The following is a 20468-nucleotide window of genomic DNA, read 5'->3' as shown; positions in this document are numbered from 1 at the left end:
AATATGCCAAAAATCTTGAAATAATATCCCTACATAAGCCTGAAAATTAATTGCAAAATTTTTTAAATTAAAATAATAATAGCACTTAATTAATTAAGCATTAAACTATTAAACTGAAAAATTATTTATCTCAAAAATTAGGTTCATTTATAGTGGCATAATAAAAAATACTCTAAATATGATTTCAAGGAAAAAAGCAACAGTTAGAGACAAAATGTTTAACGAAGACTTAGACAAACAGCAAAAAGTATTACAAATACAAATTAATAGAAATAAAAAACTCTTTTATAATTGGGGTTTTTGCTAATATATGATAGTTATTTGTTGTTTTTAATTGCATAGGCTTGTAAAAATTATGAAGAGGAAGAAGTAGAAGAAAAATTATAAAAGCTAATGGAGGTTTTGGATAAATTTTAATCTAGCTAAAGCTTAAAATATGAATGTTTCAAAAGCGATCTAACTCAAATATGTGACTTCGATCACAACTTTACCTTCATTACAGTCTTACGTAGCAAAATGAACAACACTATTTTTTAAATGCTAACATAGATCGTCTACAAATCTATGAATATAGTAAAAGATTTACCTATTCAAAAAATAAAATTACCATTTTAGATTTTCTCAAAATAATTATCATTTTATAAATTTTTTATCATCATTTGAGCTTATTAATAATGTTTTATATAAATGTTTATTTAGTTTTCTATGATATACTACGCAGAATCGTAGTTGACAGTATTAAAACCTAAGAATAATGCAGATCTAAGGCATGAAGAAGAGGCGATGAATATACTTTTGAAAACTCTAAAGATAATCTTTTTGATTCAACCCAAAATTATACATGGAATAAACAATCTCAACTTGCTTTTCAGCCAAGTCTTCTGGCTTTTCAAGGTAAGAAAAAGTTTTAAAGCTTTAAATAAACTGTAAGCAGGAGTTATTACCAGAATTTTAAGTCTATGATGCATAATTAATTAACATAAATAAACAGTGTTAAAAAAATACAAAATATGCAAATAATTATTTTTATCATATTATTAATCAATAAATTTTTAAATTATTTCCTTAAAAATTAGCAAGAGAAATGTTCAGTAAGGAGATAAAAATTATGCATAGATTTGATGGAATTTTTTATAGAGGGATCAAATTTTTATTTTAATTTGATCAACATCAAAGACATAAGAGAGTTTATTCAGTATGCAGATTATAAATAGATGGCTCACTTCACGAAGGTACTGGCCCTTTTAGTTCTAGATGTTAAAAAGGTTAAAAATCCTTTCAAAAAGCAACCTTCATAATATGAAGAGAGTATAATCATAAATAATCATTAGCTTCTGCTCTCAATCAACAACTTTGTCCTGAAAACAATAGATATCTGCCTTTTTTTGACTAAGATAACATCAAATATATCTGTCTGTCAAAGCAGGCTAGAGTTATCTGAAGCGATCTTTAATTTAGATTAATCACAAGTCATTCAGCTATCTAACTTTGATGTTACTCCTTTTTAATAAATTTGTGATAGATCAGACAATGAAAGTATTATTTTTATAAACAAATTAATTTAATATTTAAAAGCAACTTTAATCTTTTAAAATCTGTGCTAAATCTTAATAATTTTTTTTATTAAAAGCTTAGTAGTGTTTTACCTCAAACTATCTATTAGAATTATGTTTGAAATCATGCAATCTAGTATCTATTACTATTACTATTACTTATTTATACTTTATTATTTTATATATTCTTCTTTCTATAAAGCTAATTTATTTTAAACCGAAATTTAATTTAATAAAAATCTATTCTTACATATCGATTAATTAAAATAATAGACTGAAATTCTTTTTCTTCTTTCTAATATCCTTCAAGGAAAGAGAAAAAAAGAAATATAAAATGAATTGAATAAGATGGGCTTTGTTGAGCAAATTTTCAATCCTCTCTTTAATATATTTTTTAGACACTTAAATGTAAATTTATATGCCATCAATAGGTTAATTTTTAATTTTTATATAAAATTTTTATATTAGAGCAATAGTCCTCAAGGTTAAGGTGGAAGCGATCTTTTGCAAACATCAAGAATTTAACTTCTCAGGTCAATAATTAATTTTTGTGACAGCGATGAGCAGAATAAGCAAATCAAAGTAATAAATAATTCTAATTTAAAATCTTCAATATTGATTCTCTGTTAAAATCAAAAGATTTTTAACAGAATTTATCTTAGCTATTTGAAAAGAAAATTAAAGAAATGAATGAATTTATATTCAATTAATAATTTTTAAATTTAAAATTATTTTTTTGTAATTAAAACAGGATAGAATGATTTCATTTGAAGAGAGAGAATATGCAAAATGGAATCTTTTTCCATAGTTAATAAAAAATTATAATAGCGAATAAGATATTAAAGAATAAACCTAAAACATTTAATGGGACAATATCCTTTAGCTTAACTACTCGCAAAATTTATTTATTAATATAAAAAATAAGGGAACAATAAATTTATTAATATCTATTTATTCTGAGATGGAAAAAAGTAATAATTTAACATTGAAATTTTGGATTGCTTCTTGTGTTGAAACATTTTTAAGAGGCTCCAATCAGTATCATTAAATAATGATCCTCTTTTTCGGCTTATAACACTAAATCACTGATAAGTTATTTGAAAAATCTGAATCAAATCAGTAAAATACAAATTAAAATACAAAGAAAAAGGATCCTGAGGAATAAATATTAATGGATTTGATGGGAGAATTTACAAAATACAATTTGATCAATATAAGATATTTTTATCAATACTTGAGAATTAAAAACAAGGAAAATAAATTCATTCAAATACTAGAATCTAACATTATTGATTCAAACGTTTTTTTAAGATCTTTATGGCTTACATAAAATAAATTGGAAACTCAATCTATTTCTGTAATTAATTAATTCATTTTAAAGAACCTAATTAATCCAATATTATTTAATATAAAGTATCCTATTGAAGAATATTAGACTTATGAAAGGTTGAATAAATTCCTTGTTTAATGGATCATTTTAATCATAAAAACCATGTGCAATCAATAATTAAATCAAGATAGTAATAAGAAATTTATTTTGCTTTTAAATTTTTTAAATTTAAATTTTTTTTAATATAAAAGATATATGTTGCATGAATACTTTGATTTTAATTTATTTATTTGCCTGGAATCGAGGTGATTAGCATGAATTAGATATAGTAAATAAAATAAATGAGCTACTAAGTTAGTGCTCTGACATGAAGTAAAAAATAAGGTATTTTTTTTTAAATAAATAGCAAATCTAAATATTTTTTGATTATTTAAAAATATAGCGATTGCTTTGAACAATGGGAAAATTATTATTATTTTAGAGGAAAAGACTCGTTCGGATTGTCATATTCAACAAAAATACCATTTTACTACTATCAAATATCAAAGAGAAGAATGTGTGATTTACTTGATTTACATTAAAACTCACTCTCCTCAGTAGCTGAAGACTGCGATTTTTAAATACCAAACTCCATGTTAGTTGATTAATAAAAAAGGAAAAGTTCGAATTCAACAACAAAAAGTAACACAGTTTGACTAAATAACTTTCTCTCTAATTAAATAATGACCTAAGTGAATAAATGAACTTATGAAATCTTCTTCAAGAAAAATGACATCTAAAATACTAACCAAATTCTAATACTTCCCATATCTACCTACCTACCTATCTATCTCTCTCATTCTCTCTTTTTTTCAAAATTTTATAATCTAACTAAAATTTATTTTATATTTCTAATCAAATTTCTGATGGACTTCACTAAATAAATAATAACTAAATTATTTAACTTAAAAATAAAAATTTTATATTTATTAGTATATTAATTAATTAATACCCTTAATATTTATATAGATATCAAAAATTATTATTAAAATATTTTTTATTTAATCAAATTAGAATCTTAAATCTAATTAAAATTAAAGCAAAAAATTAATAAATTAAAAAATTTTAAGAGTTTTTAAACAACTATTTTTATTAAAAAAATAAGTTGTTTTAAAAAATTATGTTGACTATTTTCCTTTTACCGTTGATTCATTTAATCATCCATTTTAATATTTTAAATTAAAACTTTAATGAATTTAATAGTTTTAGGATTAATAATTTCATTAGTTTTTAAAAAAATTGACAAACATAAATTTAATTTGAAGGATTGTAATGAAATTTTTAATGAAAAGTTATCATACTAAAACTAACAATAATGATTACATGCATAGCAAGTTTACATTTAAAGATATTTATTTGGTCTGTAATTTTATTTATTTATTTTAGCATAAATTAATTAGTATGTTTGTATAATAACTTTATTTATTTTTTCAATCAAAAGTTAGTTCTTACTTACTATTATATATTAAGTAACTTCTTGGTTGATTTTTAGATGTCTTATTATATACCCAACATTTCTTTCAAACCAAAGTTCCTCAGAGAACTTCTTATTCGATTCTTTTTTATCTGAAATCCTTAACCATATCCATTAAATTTTTAAGAGAAAGTTGAGGATTTAAACCTATTTTTATGTTTAAAAATAAATTTACAATTTTTATTAATATAAATATGCTATTTTTACCTTTAGGACAAGTGAAAGAGCACATACCGATTTGTTGACAGTCATCGAGTCTGACATCTTCAGCAATTCTTTCAATTCTTTCTTGGGTGTATTCATCTCTGCTATCAACGATCCATCTATAAGCCTTTTTTAAAAATAATTTAATGAATTAGTTAACAACTTTTATTTATCAAATAACCAAAATGCATTAAAAATAAATATAAGTACTTATTAGAGAATGGCAGGACCGAGATATCTATCAGGATGCCACCAGTAAGAGGGGCAAGAGGTAGAACAAGCAGCACAAAGGACACATTCGTATAAACCATCCAAAAGAGCTCTTTGTTCAGGAGATTGAGGGTATTCCTTGTTGGCATCAGGCTTTTGTTTGAAAATATTATTACAATTAGTTTTAAAAAAATAATTTTTGTGTTAGTTATAAAATAAATTTTAAAACAATCTTGATTGAATAAGTTAGTAAAAGTTATTTTAAAATTTTTAAGCATTTTTATATAAAAATTTTGGATTCATTTTTAAGAAACGAATTATTTTTATTTTTATTTATTATGTTATTGCTAATAGATGTATCTTTTAAATATATTAAAGAAAATATCTTATCTATTAATTAATTATTATTGAAGCTGATGCTATTGAATTATGGAAAATTAAATATACCTTAGGAGTCTTTCTCTTAAGGTAAGGTTCAATCATCTTATATTAAGCATAGAAATTGGTCATATCAACAACGAGATCCTTCAAGATAAACATGTGACCCAAAGGAGTGATGATAGTGGGCTTGGATAAATCTCTGTTGAAACCAGAAATACAAGCCAATGTGTGTAAACCATCGCAGTTAACAGCGCAAGAACCGCAAATACCTTCTCTGCAAGATCTTTATAAAAGTAATAAAAATATGAATTATATTTCCGATTTCGAAGTAATAAAAATTATTTTCCACTCATTTAAGCTAAAATAAATACCTTCTGATAGAGAGAGTAGGATCTAATTCGTTTTTAATGTAAAGAATGGCATCCAAGAACATGGGAGGGAACTTCTTGATGTCACACCAATAGCTAACGTATTTAGGTTGATCATGGGGATCCTTTTTAAATTTAAAAATTTTTATGCTATAAATACTTTTTTGTTGAATGCTAATCTATAAGAAAGATTTGTTTCATAAATCCCTCAACCCTTAAAAGACTCTCACTTCATGTATGAAATGAAAACAATCATAAAAGATTTGCTATGCTAATAAAGAATTGGTTTTGCAAATATTATCTATGTATGTATGTATTTATTTATTTATTTCCTTACTAATTATTATTGATAACTCTTTGTCTCTTTTTTCTTTCTTTCAGATATTTCTTATAGCTGGAGAAAGAATAAAGTACAATAAATACAAAAGGGAGAGAGCTTGGGGAAGGGAGGGATGATGAAACAAACAATCAAATTCATCTTTTTAGTGCAATTAATAATGTTGAATAAATAGGTACAGCAGGGTTGTAACGATAAACAAGGAATTATTTCAAATGCTTCTTTTCTTCAGAAGTCAAATTGGGATTGTGTTCAACAACGTAGTTTGCCTTTTGGAGACCCTTAATAGTTCCTGAAATAGATTCTAAGCAAATAGAAGTGGCATCGTTGGACTCAGCAATACGATCGAAACCACTGCCGAATCTGGAAACGCTAGCATTGAATAACGATCTTGTCTTAAAAATAGTTCTCAACATTTTATATATTAATATTATTATATATACTTTTTTCTTTTGAACTTTCAAAGTAAAGACTTTTAATTTAATTAATTGTATTTATTTTATTTTTTGTTAATTTTTCTATCGATTATTCTTTCTCACCCTAAAATGGCTTATGACATAACAATGCAAGACAAAACATTCTTTCTTTATTATCTCAATTAAAATTTTCTTTAATTTTGCGAAGAAATATAGTATTTCTATTCATTTTTTAATGCTAAATAATATAATTGACATATCCCTAGATTATTCACAATTATTGTTTTTATATTTGTTAAATAATTAGAAATAAATATTTGTATAAGAACTTTTCATTCACTTCGTGTCTCTTTGCTATATTTCATTATTTGTAATGATCATATACATAATAATAGAGATATTGACTGAATGACTGACATAATAATCAATCAGTATAGAGAATTCTTCAATTTTCATTTTTCATGAAATTTCCTTAGTACATTTTTTTTGAATAAAATAAAATTAATATGTAATTTAAAGTAAATTTTTATGGAATAAAAAATTTTCTATTCTATATACTTTATAATTAATGAGAGATGATAGATATTTATGAATAATAAGTCTAAAAATCTTTTTTATTTAATTTAATGTACATTTTTCTTTATTGGTATAACTAATTACTAAATTAATATTTATATTATAAGAAAACATATTATAGATTTATTTATTTAATTAATTGTATGTTTAAGATTTTTTTTTATAATTTAATGATACTTAAATCACTTTAGGTAAATATGTTAAATTATCCATAAAAAATCTATTTTTCTAAACAATTCATTTATTTAAATTTTAAAAATAATTAAAATTCTTTTAGATAATCAATAAGTTTTTATAAAAAATTATATTAAAGGAATAAAATGAATTAATTTAGACAGCTATTATTTAGCTGTTAATAAATGTAAAACTGAAATTATATTTTTGTAAATTAAATAAACTTTTTTTATCAAATTCATTATTTTAAAAAATATAAAAAATTAAAAAATTTTATATTTCTATCGGAAAGAAGTTGATATTTTATTGCTTAAATTAACAAATTAATGATTTTTTTTACTAAAAATAACGTAAATAAATTAATTCTTTTTAGAAAAATAATTTAAATTAATTGAATCTTTTAAAAATATAAACCCAAATTATTAAAATAAATTAGAATTAATTTAATTTTTAAATACTTCAAATTGAAAATAAACATAAAATAAATATAAGCAAAGATACTTGATATTAAAAAGATTAAATATACTATTTTAATTATTTAAATCTAAAATTTTATTATTAACACTTTTAATTATCTTGAGAAATATATTTAACTTAAATTTATTCATAGAAACATAAGTTTTCTTTATAAGGTTTTGAATTTTGTATTCAAAAAACAAAAATGCATAATTTTTATCTTTATATAAAAATATATTCAATATTAATTTAAAAAATTTTTGTTTGATTATTAGAAAAAATAAAATAAATAATTTTTTCAATTTTAATACAAGTTTCTAATTAAAAAATTAATCTTATACAGTTTTATATATACAATAGTTTTTAATTAAATACAAAATACAATTTCTTTAATAATCATACAATTTTTATAATAGTTTTTATTATTTTATTTTAATATCACAATTTCATAAATAAATAAATAATTTTTAATTAAAATATAATTTTACTTACTTTAAATATTGTATTTGATAAATTTTTATGAAATACCTACATATCTTTAGATATTTTCTTAACTTTTTTAACCTTTTGTCTTATTCTTTTACAAATTTTAGCAATTATGAATATTTTATCGGAAATTTTTATTTAATTAAAATAAAATCAATAAATAAAAGTTAAATGCACATTAATTTAATAGATACATATGTTATTTATGTTAAATATTTATAGGAGAATATAAGCTTCATATTCGAAATACTTCTATCTTCTTTTTAATTTATTTTTACTAGAATTTAATTGGTAATTATTAATATACCATCAAATTATAAATTATATTAGATTGAATTTATAAAGGTGATTGAGCGTAAAGATTAATCAGAAATATCTGTAAAATAAATAGTAATTCTGATATAAAAATTTAATTAAAGGATATAAGTAATTAAATCTATTCATTGAGTATTATAAGCAAATTATTGTTTTAACTATTTAAAAAAATGATGATTGCCAAATAAGCCATAGACCTAAATGAAACAAATAGGCAAGTTATGGAATAGGTTCGCAAATAAGAGGCAAAAATAAAAAATCCAATTAATGAGTTTTTTGAAGAGTTTTAGCAACTTTAAAAAAAGATTAAAGAATAAAATGAAGAAATAATTAGAAAAAAGTCAGACATACATTTCCTAACAAGCTAAGAAGGATTATAAGATAAGTATAGCATTATGAAAAAATAAATATTAAGGAGCGAAGGTAGGTGCGTTAATCTCTAAAATAAATTAATTAATCTATAAGATGCATACAATAAATTGAATGCATAGCTAAAAGATGAGAAAGATTAAAATGAAGCTCTAAAAATAAAAAACGAATCGTTGGAATAATATTTAAGAGAATATGAAAAAAAAATTAAAGATTATGAACATTTTGATTTATAATCGCAAAAAAATTCTTAGGAAAACGAAAATAATGACAAATTATGTTAGTCTTGCTCTTAAATAGGAACATAAAAAAGATAACAATCATTAGATTTAGCAGATTCATTTGTTGGAGATAATTATTTGGATAAGAGTATGAATTTAATTCACAAATCTCAATCCTTAGAATCAAATATTTAAAAAAGCATTTATAATTAAAACTTATCAAAGACTTCAATAAACCAGTTTGACACTGCGAGACTTATGGAGAGATCTTAAACTGTTTATAACAAAAATACTCAATCAGTTTTCGAAACAGATATAAGATTAATAAATAGATCATACACTGTAAAGGCAGAATATAAATCTGGTATATTTTTTATATTATAATTTAGATTCATAATAATCAAACCTTACTCAGTCAGTAACCTCATAAAATCATCTCAAAAAGTAATATTTAAAAAATACTGAGAGGGTGCTATTTAAAAGTTTTTTTATTACATATTTATTAATTAATTAAATAAACATATATATAATATAAAAAAAGATGTCATATTAAATAGCTTAAATATTCAGAGTTACAGAAAAGCTCCTAAATTCTAGGATTGTAGTATATTTTAAATTGAAGAGTCAAGGGATTAATCTAATTTGACCATAATAAATGGAAAAGCAGAAGTAAAAGTGTTTAACTCTACTGATCTTAAAGAAATTCAATAATTATCGAATATTAATAACTCTGTAACAGAATCAATTAAATATTCATCACATAACAATCTTCTCATTACTGGTGGTTAAGATAAATCTGTCATTGTTTATTAATATGACAATAATTAGTAATATAAATCTAAAACAAAGCTCTTAGGTCATGTTTAAACAGTCAAAGCTGTTCAGTTTCATAAAATTACAAATGATACAAAAATTATTTCTGGTTCTTTTGATTAAACTATTAGAATTTGGGATATTTAAGCAGAAGCTCAGTCTTTGTTTGTGAGAGTTGGCTCTAAAGTTAACACAGTTGATTCTTTTCAATTCAATTAATAAATCATATGCGGTCACAATGACGGCTCAATCAAATTAATATAAGATAAATAGATTATAAATACAATATATTTAGATAGGTGTCCTAGTGTCACTCACGTTTAGGTAAGCTAAAACGAAAATTATGCATTAGCAGCTAATTAAGATGGTGAAGAAATAACTTTAATAGACCTACGTATGTTTAAAATATTGCAAACTTTCTAGAATATTAACTATTTAAATTCAAGTAGCTATAACAAACCAACATTCGCATTTAATGATAAATGCATTGTGGCTGGTTCTAACGATGGAGATATATGTAATTTAAAATTGAGTTTGACAATAACGAATTTTATTTCAATATTATATTAAAAATTGTAGATATATGGTCAATAGATGATAAATTATGCCCTCCAAGCGTTATTTAAACAGAAAAAAATGCAACAATACATTGTTCCTTATATAGCAGTTTTTCATAAAAACTTTTTACAACAGATAGCAAAGGAAATTTAAATATATGGAAGTATGGATGAAGAACATATACCATTAAAAATAATTAAAAAGGGTAGACAAAAATATATTCAAATTTTCATTTAGAAATTAATAATTCTAGTTCCAAAATAATAAATAAATAAGCTTATAATAAAAATAAATATTAATTCAAAAATATTAACTTTTAATAAATTTTATTAAATAAATAAACTTGTTTTCTTTTTACTTAAAAATATTCAATATGTTTGGTTGGTTGGTTGGTGATAAAAGTTTATTTTTATATTTTACAATAAGAATTACTATTTAAATATAAATTAATTTACCAAGGTTATTCTAATTTTCTTTTTTTAAAATCCTAAAAAAAAAATGATCTTGCAAAGTGGTATACTTTTTGAAAAATAAAAAAAAGTTTATATATTATATCCTCCTTATTAAAAGATTCATTATTATATTATTGCCATCCTTTCAAGAGTACCTTTTTTCTATTATACAAAACTATTCTTTAGCCATTATTTTATATTTTAAAGTTTATTTTATTAAATAATATAAACTTTGGTTTATAAAATGAATTGAAGTATTTTAAAGATTACTTTGATAACAATAATTTTTTATTTTAATTTAATCAACAAGATAATTAATTGTTTAAAATTAAATTTAAACTAAAAAATATTTATTTATTTTATTATAAATACGAATTGCATATAGAAATAAAAATTTAATGAGTCTCTCAAAACGTATATAATATATCTTTTGGTATTAGAATAATAAATAGGATTTAATAAAGATTGTTAGTTTCTGATAAAAAGATAGCATTTTTAAAAATAAAAATGCGAGGTTTTTTGATAAAGTATCTTTAATTAATTTAAAAAAATTATTAAATTAGATTGAGTAAATATAAACAAACAAATTTTAGATTAGAGATTATTTTCCAAAAAAACATATCAACAATATTAAAATGATTGCAGAGACAATAAGTGAATAAGCAAATAAAGGAGTTAATTTATGGGAAAAATTAAAAATCAAGATAAAGGCTGTTTAATCTTTTCTAAGGTTACAAAATGATATGCAAAAGCAGGAAGATAGTATTTTAAATAAGCGCAAAAATCCTTTTTAAGATTAAGAAAATGTTGATTAGAATTTAGATAAGGATTTAAATGAAGCTGTTTGTAAAAAACTTAGAGACAACAAGTAATTTTAGCAATTCTTATTTTAAAATAACTTTGATCTTATTATCTTTCCACAAATTATATTTAGTGGAGATCCTAAAGATTAGATTATAGAAGATCAATAATATAAAACTTAATCATCTAATAACTTAATGGAAGTATTAAATGAAGGTAAATTGAAATATAAAATAATTAAAAATACCTCCTTAGTCTTATATTATTTCCTACCAAGCCTTTGATTTTATATGGATTGTTGAATGCTCATAAAATTATTTTTGATAAGAAATTAAAATATATGATGTAAATTAAATTAAAATAATATTAATTAATATGCTATCTAGCAATCTAATTGAATTACTTTTAGAATATTGATAAGAAGATAAAAAATATATAAATATGTAGAAATATGAAAGTTAGCTAGTTTGTTCATTTTGACTTCTAAATATTTTATCAAAAATTTTTAAATCATAAATTTAAACAATATATGAATAAATGCTTACAACCATAATAATAAAGATAAATTAAATTAAATTCTATTTTTATTTATCAAATTTTTTATCTCATTTTACCTAATTAAATAAATACTAAGGAAGGCAAGATGATGATAACTTGTAGAATGATAGTGGTGATGATTTAAATAATTTAGATAATTAGGTGAATTAAAATGATAAAAGCCAAGTTTTAATTTAACAAAGCAGCAATAATTCAAACTTAGGTAAAAAATAATTATTATATATTTAAGGATAAAGAATTTCAAATTTTATTTAATAATTAAATAGATTTAAATTTTTTTGTTGAAGATAATTAAGATTACAAAAATTACAGTACTAGTAATCTGAAAGGTTTTTACAAAGAATAAAGCAGTTAGGATTTCAAAATTTAAAGCAGTTAAATGAGCTTTAATAATGAGAAAGAAAATAAAACTAATAATGAAGAGTCCAATAAAATTTTCAAAAATATTTCGTAATAAAACAATGGAGAAAATTACAACGAAAAAGCTGGAATTTAAATTTAATAATAGAAAGATTATGAAAATATTTAATAATATGGGGAATTAGATAGCAGGAGTAAGCAAAACGATGATAAACAAGGAGAAGAATTAGCTTAATATGAATTTGAGTAAAAAGATGAAGAAAACAAAAATATATAAGGAATTAATTAGGAAGATTTATCGGAAGATGATATTTTTTAAGACAAAGAAGCCAATAAATCCTAAGAGGATTAAGAAGATCAATAATATGATTAAAATATTCCAAATGATGAATTATATTAGCTTTTTGGTACTCAATCAAAAAAAGAAGATGAAAATGAATAAGAAGAAAAATAATAGGAATTAGAAGATGAAAGTGAATATGAGGATGAACAAGAAGAAGAGGACGAGGAAAAAGAGGAAGATAAAGAAGAAGATAATAATGATGATGATGGTGATGATAATGATTGGGATGATGATGAAGAAGATGATGATGATAATAGTGTATAAAATGAATCTAATAATAATCCTGAAAATGAATTTAACTAAGATGAAAATGCTATCTAAAAATAATAAAAGAAAAAGCAAAGAGAATATGAAGATAGTTTAATTAAATAAGAAAACATATATATTAGTGATGCTATTATAGAAGATGATAATACTAATGTTATTAACTAAGGAACAAATTATATAAGTTTTGAACTTAACGAATAAGAAAATATTATAACAATAAAAATTTGCACCAGAGAATATAAAATTGATTTAAATAAAGAAATAGTAAAGAATAATGATAAACTAGTAAAAATTATTAATGATATGGCTGACTTAATTGAACAAATGAAGATTAAATAAAATGAAAAGATACAAGAGTTAATGAAAATTACTGATCATAATTAATTCACAGCTATAGAATACTACTTAATGAAAACCATAGACGATATTTTCAGGCAAGAAAGAGGAATTTAAAACTAATAGTGGTAGGAAGAAATTTGCTGTATCTGTCAATGTGATTTATTTGAAAACATAGACAACTATTCTCAAGAAGATTTCCTAAAGTAATTATAAACTAGCTCAGATGAGGATCCAATTAACTTAGTTCACTGTGAATCTCATTACTTTCATAAGAGTTGTCTTTAAATGATGATTTAATCCACTTATATTAAATGTCCAGTTTGCTCCAAAATCTATGGAGTTATGATAGGTAAATAAAATTTAATTTAATTTAATCTTCCATAAATTTTTTTAATTCAAATTTAGGTGACTAACCTCCTGGAACTATGAGTATATATTTGGATAAATACACATCCTGTGATGGATACCCTGATATATCAACAATAGTAATAGAAATGAGATTGAATTCAACCTAAAAAAACGGAAATCATGTACCCTCTACATCAAGAATAGGGTATTTACCTAATACAGAAGAAGCCAGAAAAATTTTAGAAATGTTTAAAATAGCGTTTAAGAGAAGATTGCTTTATACTATAGGTAAAAGTGTCACTACAGGAAAGGACAATAGAATAATATGGAATGGAGTTCACTTTAAAACTAACACTTATGGAGGTAATTATTTAACTATTAAACTTTTATTATTTTCAAAAAACATCCTTAAATTTATTTAATAAATAAATATATAAATCTCTAATGAATATAAATTAATAAATAGGTTCTGCACAATTTGGATACCCAGACCCTACTTATTTTTAAAGAGTTACATAAGAGTTATCACTTAAGGGAATATATCCTAAAGATTGATTTTAAAATTTTAATGATGATATAATAAATCTATATATATGACAAATATTTTATGATTTATACTTACTACTTTTTAAAGTAATAAAATATTAAATCACCATGATTTTCATAAAAATAAAATGAAAAATAATTAATAATCAAAAAGAAAAATTGAAATAATTTTATTACCAATAGACTGTATATTTGGCAATAATATATTGATAAATATTAAAACTAAGGTATTTAATTAATTATCTTCAACCATATATCTTTTCAAGAAATAAACAAATTTATTTTATTTTTATTTTAAAGCTTAAAAAATAATAATTATTCTTCCTTTGTTAATTATTTTTTTAAAATTAAATACTTTCTTTAACTTCCTAAATAAAATAACAATATAAATTTAAGGATGAAATTATTATATCAGCTTTTGCTAAACTTACAAAAGAACTTATCTTAAATTTAAATATTTGTCAATTTAATTTATATATAAGATTCTTAATAGTGTTTAAAAAACAAATTAAACATTACTATTTTCATAATTTATCTACTTAACCTTCTAATACTGTTTATTTATAATAGATAAAAACTAACTAAAATTTATATTTGATTTTTCATAAATCTTATTTTAATTACAAATAGATTTATATGATATACCATATAAAAAGTATGTATGTATTAAATATATTGACTTTTGTATTTTTTCTCTTAAAAATTAACTAATTAATTATAGTATAATTAAAAATCTTCAATTCAAAAAATATTAATATATTTTCAGGGCAATATTAATTTGTACATAATATAAATGAATAAAATTTCAGTAAGTATGATTAAAATACTCTTAATTTATTAAAATTAATCTATTAAATAACTTAATTAAATAAAATGTTTTTTTATCTTTTATTTTTTGTTATTACTAGACTAAATAAGAATAAGCTCATATTAATTGGTCTTTTTTTTGTTTAATCTTTCTCTACTTTACAATATCTGCAATTAGGAGGATACTCATAAGTAAACATATCGAGCCTTGCATAGATGAAAATGCAAATGGTATTGAGTTATCAATATTCCAAATATCTGTTTTCCTTAAAGTATTATTTTACTTTTTTGCCTACTAATACACAAAATTTTATTATTATGATGTCTCTTTTTGACAAATAGCTCTTTCTGTCTAATCAGATAAATTTGAAATGATTTAAGAAAAATCCACACCTTGGCTAATGCACCATTAATTATCACAGAAAGATTCGTTGTTAATTTATGTTATTAATATAAATGCCAAAATGGCAAATGTTATTAAAATAACTATTATAATTATATGCAAAAATATTCTCCAAGCTTATTAGAAACCTAATAATATTAGATTAATGAGCGAAAATAAAAAACCTACTACTGTTCCAGCGACAAAAATATCTCCACAAGACTTAAAGTTCTCATAGGCAAAAAACGAACCAGTCATTAATCCTAAAATTACATTTAATATTAGCCAAATTTTGACAAAGACATTTTATGAGTAATAGCTCATCTTATTGCACTAATTATTTTTATATTCTATACAATGAATAAATAATAATATCTTCTTACTTTAATTTAATTTAGCTTAATCTTTTTTATTGGTGATATAAGTTTTACCACATATTTTAATATTCTTTTTTGTCAAAATACTTCAATTTATGCTAGTTATTTATGTTTGTTTAGATATAATTTACCAATATGTTACTTAGTTTCTTATTGTATCATTTACAAAATTATCTTACTTCAATTAAAATGACATAAATTTGCTAAAATTTTTAAATATTCATACTTATTTTAAATTTTTTCTGATAAACTATAAATTAATCTAAATTACAAATTATTATTTATATATAAATTAAAACATAATACATCCATATATATATACACCCTAAATACAAGAATAAAAATAATATTAGTGTATATTTATTCTGTTAATATAAAATGAATCTTTTAAATTATATCACTCATTTGTATGTTAATAATGAATATCACCAAGATATTTCATTTCATTGTATATTAATATAAATTCAACTAAAAATCTATATTATAACTTAGATTATTTTCATTTACAACATTAACATACCTGACACTCTTTCTTTGAAGTGGCATCACAGCATTTATTTGCCTTATTTGAGCAGCAACATCCACTGTTTGGATCAGTACAGCAAGCTTTAGCTTTATCACCACAACAACATCCTTATTAAGCTTGTTTGTAGCATTAACAATTAGTGCATTTACATCCTTCTTAAGTGCCAGTACAACATTCTTTAGTATCAGATTTACAACAGTTATCAGTTTTACTTGCACACTAATATCCACTATTTGGATCTAAGCAGCTGGATTTGACATTAACTCCATGGCAGCAAGTTACATGAGATTTGCAGCACTTACAATCAACACATTTGCATCCTTCTAATGTATCAGTGCAACACTCATTTGTTTCAGGTTTGCAACAATTATCAGTCTTACAAGCACAATTACATTGTCTATTTAGGTCTGTGCAGCAGATTTTAGTATTTTCACCACAGCAACTGTTATTAATTTTTTCCATCTTTTAAGTCTAATATTTTTTTTATTCTATCTTTATTATTGTTATTTATTATTTAATTATAGGTCTCATAAAAATCTTAATATAAATACATGCAAAAATTTAATTTAATTCATGATTTAAATCATGAGTAATTTAGAAGGAATACATAAGAAATTTAAAATTGTAATAAATATTTACGAATAATTCTAGAATCGCTACTAGATTAATGAATTAATAATATTTTAAATTAACTCTTGATTTAGTCATGAGTCATCCTAAAGTTTTATATTTTAACAGAAATTTATCTTTTAAAATTAATAATAGCTTATGAAATTCAAGAATCACATCTAAATAAAAAGTAGACAAAAATCAAATTATTTTCAAACAATTACAATCGTAAAAAGAATATTTTCAGAAATTGACATAAGTAATCAGTAAAAGAGTAATTTTTTAATTTTACATCTTAAAAAATATTATTTTATTTTATATTTTAATAAGTTAATTTTTATATTGATTAAGATATTAAATAAAATTTGGTTTTTCAATAAATTAAAAAATATGAAATAGAAGATAGAAACTATATTTGTATTCTAAAATTGTGAATTATTAATTTCATATTTGCTAATTAAAAAAAATATAGATACTTTTATTATTTGGTATTACTGAATACTAATTTACTATTTTTAGAATTTAGTTCTATTTTAAAAATATTTCTGATCTATTTAATTTAATTTAAAAATTATTTTGTTTTCAATTCTTATCAAATAAATCTATTAAGTAAATATCCAAAGATGTTTATGAGATAAATACATATTAAAATTAATTCACAAATAAATTAAATTCTTTTAATAAATATAATTTAAAAAAAATAAGTAGGTCTTAAAATTAAATTATAATAAATATATTTTTATATTTAAAGTTTTAATTGCAACTAAAAACTGCAACAAACAATTTATTTTATGCAAATATGAACATAGATATTTTTTTATTTAGATTTATTTTCATTTTAGCATTTATTAATTGACAATTAGCTTAAAATTGATATTTTTTATATAATTTTTAGAGATATTCATTTCATTTACATTATTAAATTTCTTTATGCAAAAGTAATAATTACCAAATATGGTTTTTCAGTTTGTTTTTTAGTTGATAATATTTACTAATTCAAAAAAACTTTTTCATTAAATTAAAATAATTTATTTGATTTTACATTTTCTAAATTCAAATAAGTTGAGTATTTTTACCAAAATTTAAAATAAAACATTAATTTATTTTTTTTTAAATTTTTTTCTAAAAGTAGTCATTGTTAATATAAATGTATGGTGTAATTTTATATTTACAGATTGAATTCAATTAATTGTAATTATTAAAGATTTTTATATAAATTTTGTAAAATAAATTTGAATGTTTATTATAAATATATATGTTTTTTCATTTTTAAAAAATATAAAATAATTTCCAATTAAATTGATTAAAAAGTAAATTATATATTTTTTTTTTCTGTAGATAATACTTTCAATCAATGTTTACTTAATTTAAATAACATACTTGCTTTTGCATTTAAAAAAATCTATGAAATAGCGATAATTATTGATTTATTAATAACAGTTTTTTTTAATAAATTTTAGGATGATAATATTAAAGTTTTTAATAAAATACGAAACTGATTTTATGCAATTATGAATTACAACATCAACATATTTTAAATTTTAATTAACATATTTATTTCATTTACAACATTAACAAGTCTAACACTCTTGCTTTGAAGTAGCATCACAGCATTTATTTGCCTTATTTGAGCAGCAACATCCACTGTTTGGATCAGTACAGCAAGCCTTAGCTTTATCACCACAACAACATCCTTATTAAACAGGTTTGCAGCATTAGCAACTTGTACATTTGCATCCTTCTCCAGTACCAGTACAGCATTCTTTAGTATCAGATTTACAACAGTTATTAGTTTTACTAACACAGCAACATCCACTATTGGGATCAAAGCAGCAGGGTTTAGCATTAACTCCACAGCAACAATTTGCTTGAGGTTTGCAGCACTTGCAATTAACACATTTGCATCCCTCTCCTGTACCAGTGCAACATTCCTTTGTGTCAGATTTGCAGCAATTATCAGTCTTACTTACGCAGCAACATCCGCTGTTAGGGTCTGTGCAGCATGGCTTAGCATTTACACCACAGCAACAGCTATTAACTTTATCCATTATTTTAAGTTTAGTATTATTATTTATTTTATTAGAGCTTTATTAAATTTTTTTAATTTTTTTAAATTATATAAAGAATAAAAAAGACGAATATATATATATACACTATTTACATTATTTTATATGGATCATTGCATAAATCGTGAATCACGTAGCTAAGAATTATATCAGAAATATAAAAAATTACTTTATATTCAAGAGAGATTCAAGAATCACATCTATATTTTAGAATAGAAGAATTTTGAAAATTAGTTAGGTTGACTCATGATTTAAATCATGAGTCAATCAATTTATATTTTTTATCAGAAATAAAAAGATTTACAAATAATTCATGACACAAAATTCAAGAATCACAACTTAATATTAAAATATAATAGAAACGGATAATTGAAAATAAAAAATAAATGATAGCCTAAATAATGAGTAATATTTTGAAAATTAATGATTCACATATTATAATTGATGAATGAGCTATGTTTTGAGCAGCTTATATATTTAATAAATAAAATAATTGATATTTATCTATTTTATATTTCATGTTTTCTTTAAAAAACATGTCATCTTTTTTATCAATATATTTGAAATTTAAAGAAAATAATTGAATAAACGATACAATATATTTTAAGATATATAAAAAAGTTTTGCTTTCAAGATATTAAAAATAGTGATATAAAAAATAAGTACTCTATTATGTTTTTTCTTATTCAGTATTATACCTTTAATCATTATTATCTTTTTATTTATTTTTAGTTAGTTATTTTTTATTTTTATGAATATTTAAAGAGCTAAAAAAAATTTAAAAATGTGTATTTAAATTAAAGGAGTTATTCAAAACCCTTATTATTTTTTATTTTTAAATATTTTTTAGAAATAAATTGTCTACTTATTAAAAAATCTATGAAAATATCTAAAATTCTACTGACTTAAATAGATTTAATTTACAAATTTATCAAAAAAACATTCAAACATTGTGCACTAAATATATTACTTATCTTTTTATTTAGTGAATTAATATATAAAAATAAACTAATTTAATTCTTAAAAATTAAAAGAAATTTGGAATTAAGTACTTATTTCCAAACAATTTTTAAAAAATCTAATTATATTTTTAATACCATCACTAATATTATTTTTACATGAAATTTAAAATAAGTAGTATCATTCATAAAATCTGAATTATTTTAATCATCAAAAATAATAAATTTAATTTAAACAGCTAAAATAATATGATATTTAAACCTAATTCATACTTCAAAAGCTCAAGCAACTACTATGAAGAATAGTAAATTGTATTAAAGTCATTTTTATGTTGATTTACTTAAATGTTATTCCAATATAAATAACAAAAAGAATTAGGATCATTTATTCAAGTTTAATAATTTTAATCATTAAAAATAATAAATTTAATTTAAATAGCTAAAATTT

The 20468-nt window shown here is 21.4% G+C and overlaps 7 protein-coding genes across 7 annotated transcripts; 4 read left to right on the top strand and 3 right to left on the bottom strand. All coding sequences in view use genetic code 6, as the record gives it.

Annotated features, from left to right (window-relative positions):
- The first annotated feature begins 99 nt into the window (after nt 1-99).
- On the top strand, nt 100-3920 carry TTHERM_00241710 (hypothetical protein). Its single transcript, XM_001024895.2, has 11 exons — nt 100-247; nt 343-573; nt 700-894; nt 1077-1536; nt 1631-1689; nt 1827-1961; nt 2022-2135; nt 2305-2910; nt 2968-3073; nt 3135-3267; nt 3326-3920. Exons 1-11 carry the CDS (start codon nt 179-181, stop codon nt 3576-3578), a joined length of 2361 nt encoding a protein of 786 aa, XP_001024895.2. The 5' UTR covers nt 100-178; the 3' UTR covers nt 3579-3920.
- Nucleotides 3921-4457: 537 nt separating this feature from the next.
- Nucleotides 4458-6312, bottom strand: TTHERM_00241700 (succinate dehydrogenase and fumarate reductase iron-sulfur protein; the record flags this gene model as incomplete). Its single annotated transcript, XM_001024894.2, has 6 exons — nt 4458-4543; nt 4604-4727; nt 4811-4963; nt 5258-5474; nt 5563-5684; nt 6076-6312. 6 exons carry the CDS (start codon nt 6310-6312, stop codon nt 4458-4460), a joined length of 939 nt encoding a protein of 312 aa, XP_001024894.2.
- A 2653-nt stretch (nt 6313-8965) lies between these two features.
- Nucleotides 8966-10453, top strand: TTHERM_00241680 (WD domain, G-beta repeat protein; the record flags this gene model as incomplete). Its single annotated transcript, XM_001024892.4, has 4 exons — nt 8966-9057; nt 9110-9273; nt 9451-10239; nt 10302-10453. The coding sequence occupies 4 exons, from the start codon at nt 8966-8968 to the stop codon at nt 10451-10453; spliced, it is 1197 nt and encodes a 398-aa protein (XP_001024892.4).
- Nucleotides 10454-11322: 869 nt separating this feature from the next.
- TTHERM_00241670 (deltex-like protein) lies at nt 11323-14303 on the top strand (the record flags this gene model as incomplete). The annotated part of the gene is made up of 6 exons (XM_001024891.2): nt 11323-11600; nt 11667-11749; nt 12168-12293; nt 12358-13749; nt 13806-14111; nt 14215-14303. The coding sequence occupies exons 1-6, from the start codon at nt 11368-11370 to the stop codon at nt 14301-14303; spliced, it is 2229 nt and encodes a 742-aa protein (XP_001024891.2). The 5' UTR covers nt 11323-11367.
- Nucleotides 14304-14930: 627 nt separating this feature from the next.
- On the top strand, nt 14931-15844 carry TTHERM_000241669 (transmembrane protein, putative; the record flags this gene model as incomplete). Its single annotated transcript, XM_012800226.1, has 2 exons — nt 14931-15373; nt 15646-15844. 2 exons carry the CDS (start codon nt 14931-14933, stop codon nt 15842-15844), a joined length of 642 nt encoding a protein of 213 aa, XP_012655680.1.
- Nucleotides 15845-16359: 515 nt separating this feature from the next.
- TTHERM_00241650 (family 7a metallothionein 1) lies at nt 16360-16932 on the bottom strand (the record flags this gene model as incomplete). Its single annotated transcript, XM_001024889.2, has 1 exon — nt 16360-16932. Exon 1 carries the CDS (start codon nt 16915-16917, stop codon nt 16360-16362), a length of 558 nt encoding a protein of 185 aa, XP_001024889.2. The 5' UTR covers nt 16918-16932.
- A 1622-nt stretch (nt 16933-18554) lies between these two features.
- TTHERM_00241640 (family 7a metallothionein 1) lies at nt 18555-19043 on the bottom strand (the record flags this gene model as incomplete). Its single annotated transcript, XM_001024888.1, has 1 exon — nt 18555-19043. The coding sequence occupies one exon, from the start codon at nt 19041-19043 to the stop codon at nt 18555-18557; it is 489 nt and encodes a 162-aa protein (XP_001024888.1).
- Nucleotides 19044-20468: the final 1425 nt, after the last annotated feature.

The sequence above is a fragment of the Tetrahymena thermophila genome (assembly GCF_000189635.1).
Source record: "Tetrahymena thermophila SB210 genomic scaffold scf_8254373, whole genome shotgun sequence".
Taxonomy (NCBI): Eukaryota; Ciliophora; class Oligohymenophorea; order Hymenostomatida; family Tetrahymenidae; genus Tetrahymena; species Tetrahymena thermophila.
This window is presented reverse-complemented; position numbering and strand designations above follow the sequence as displayed.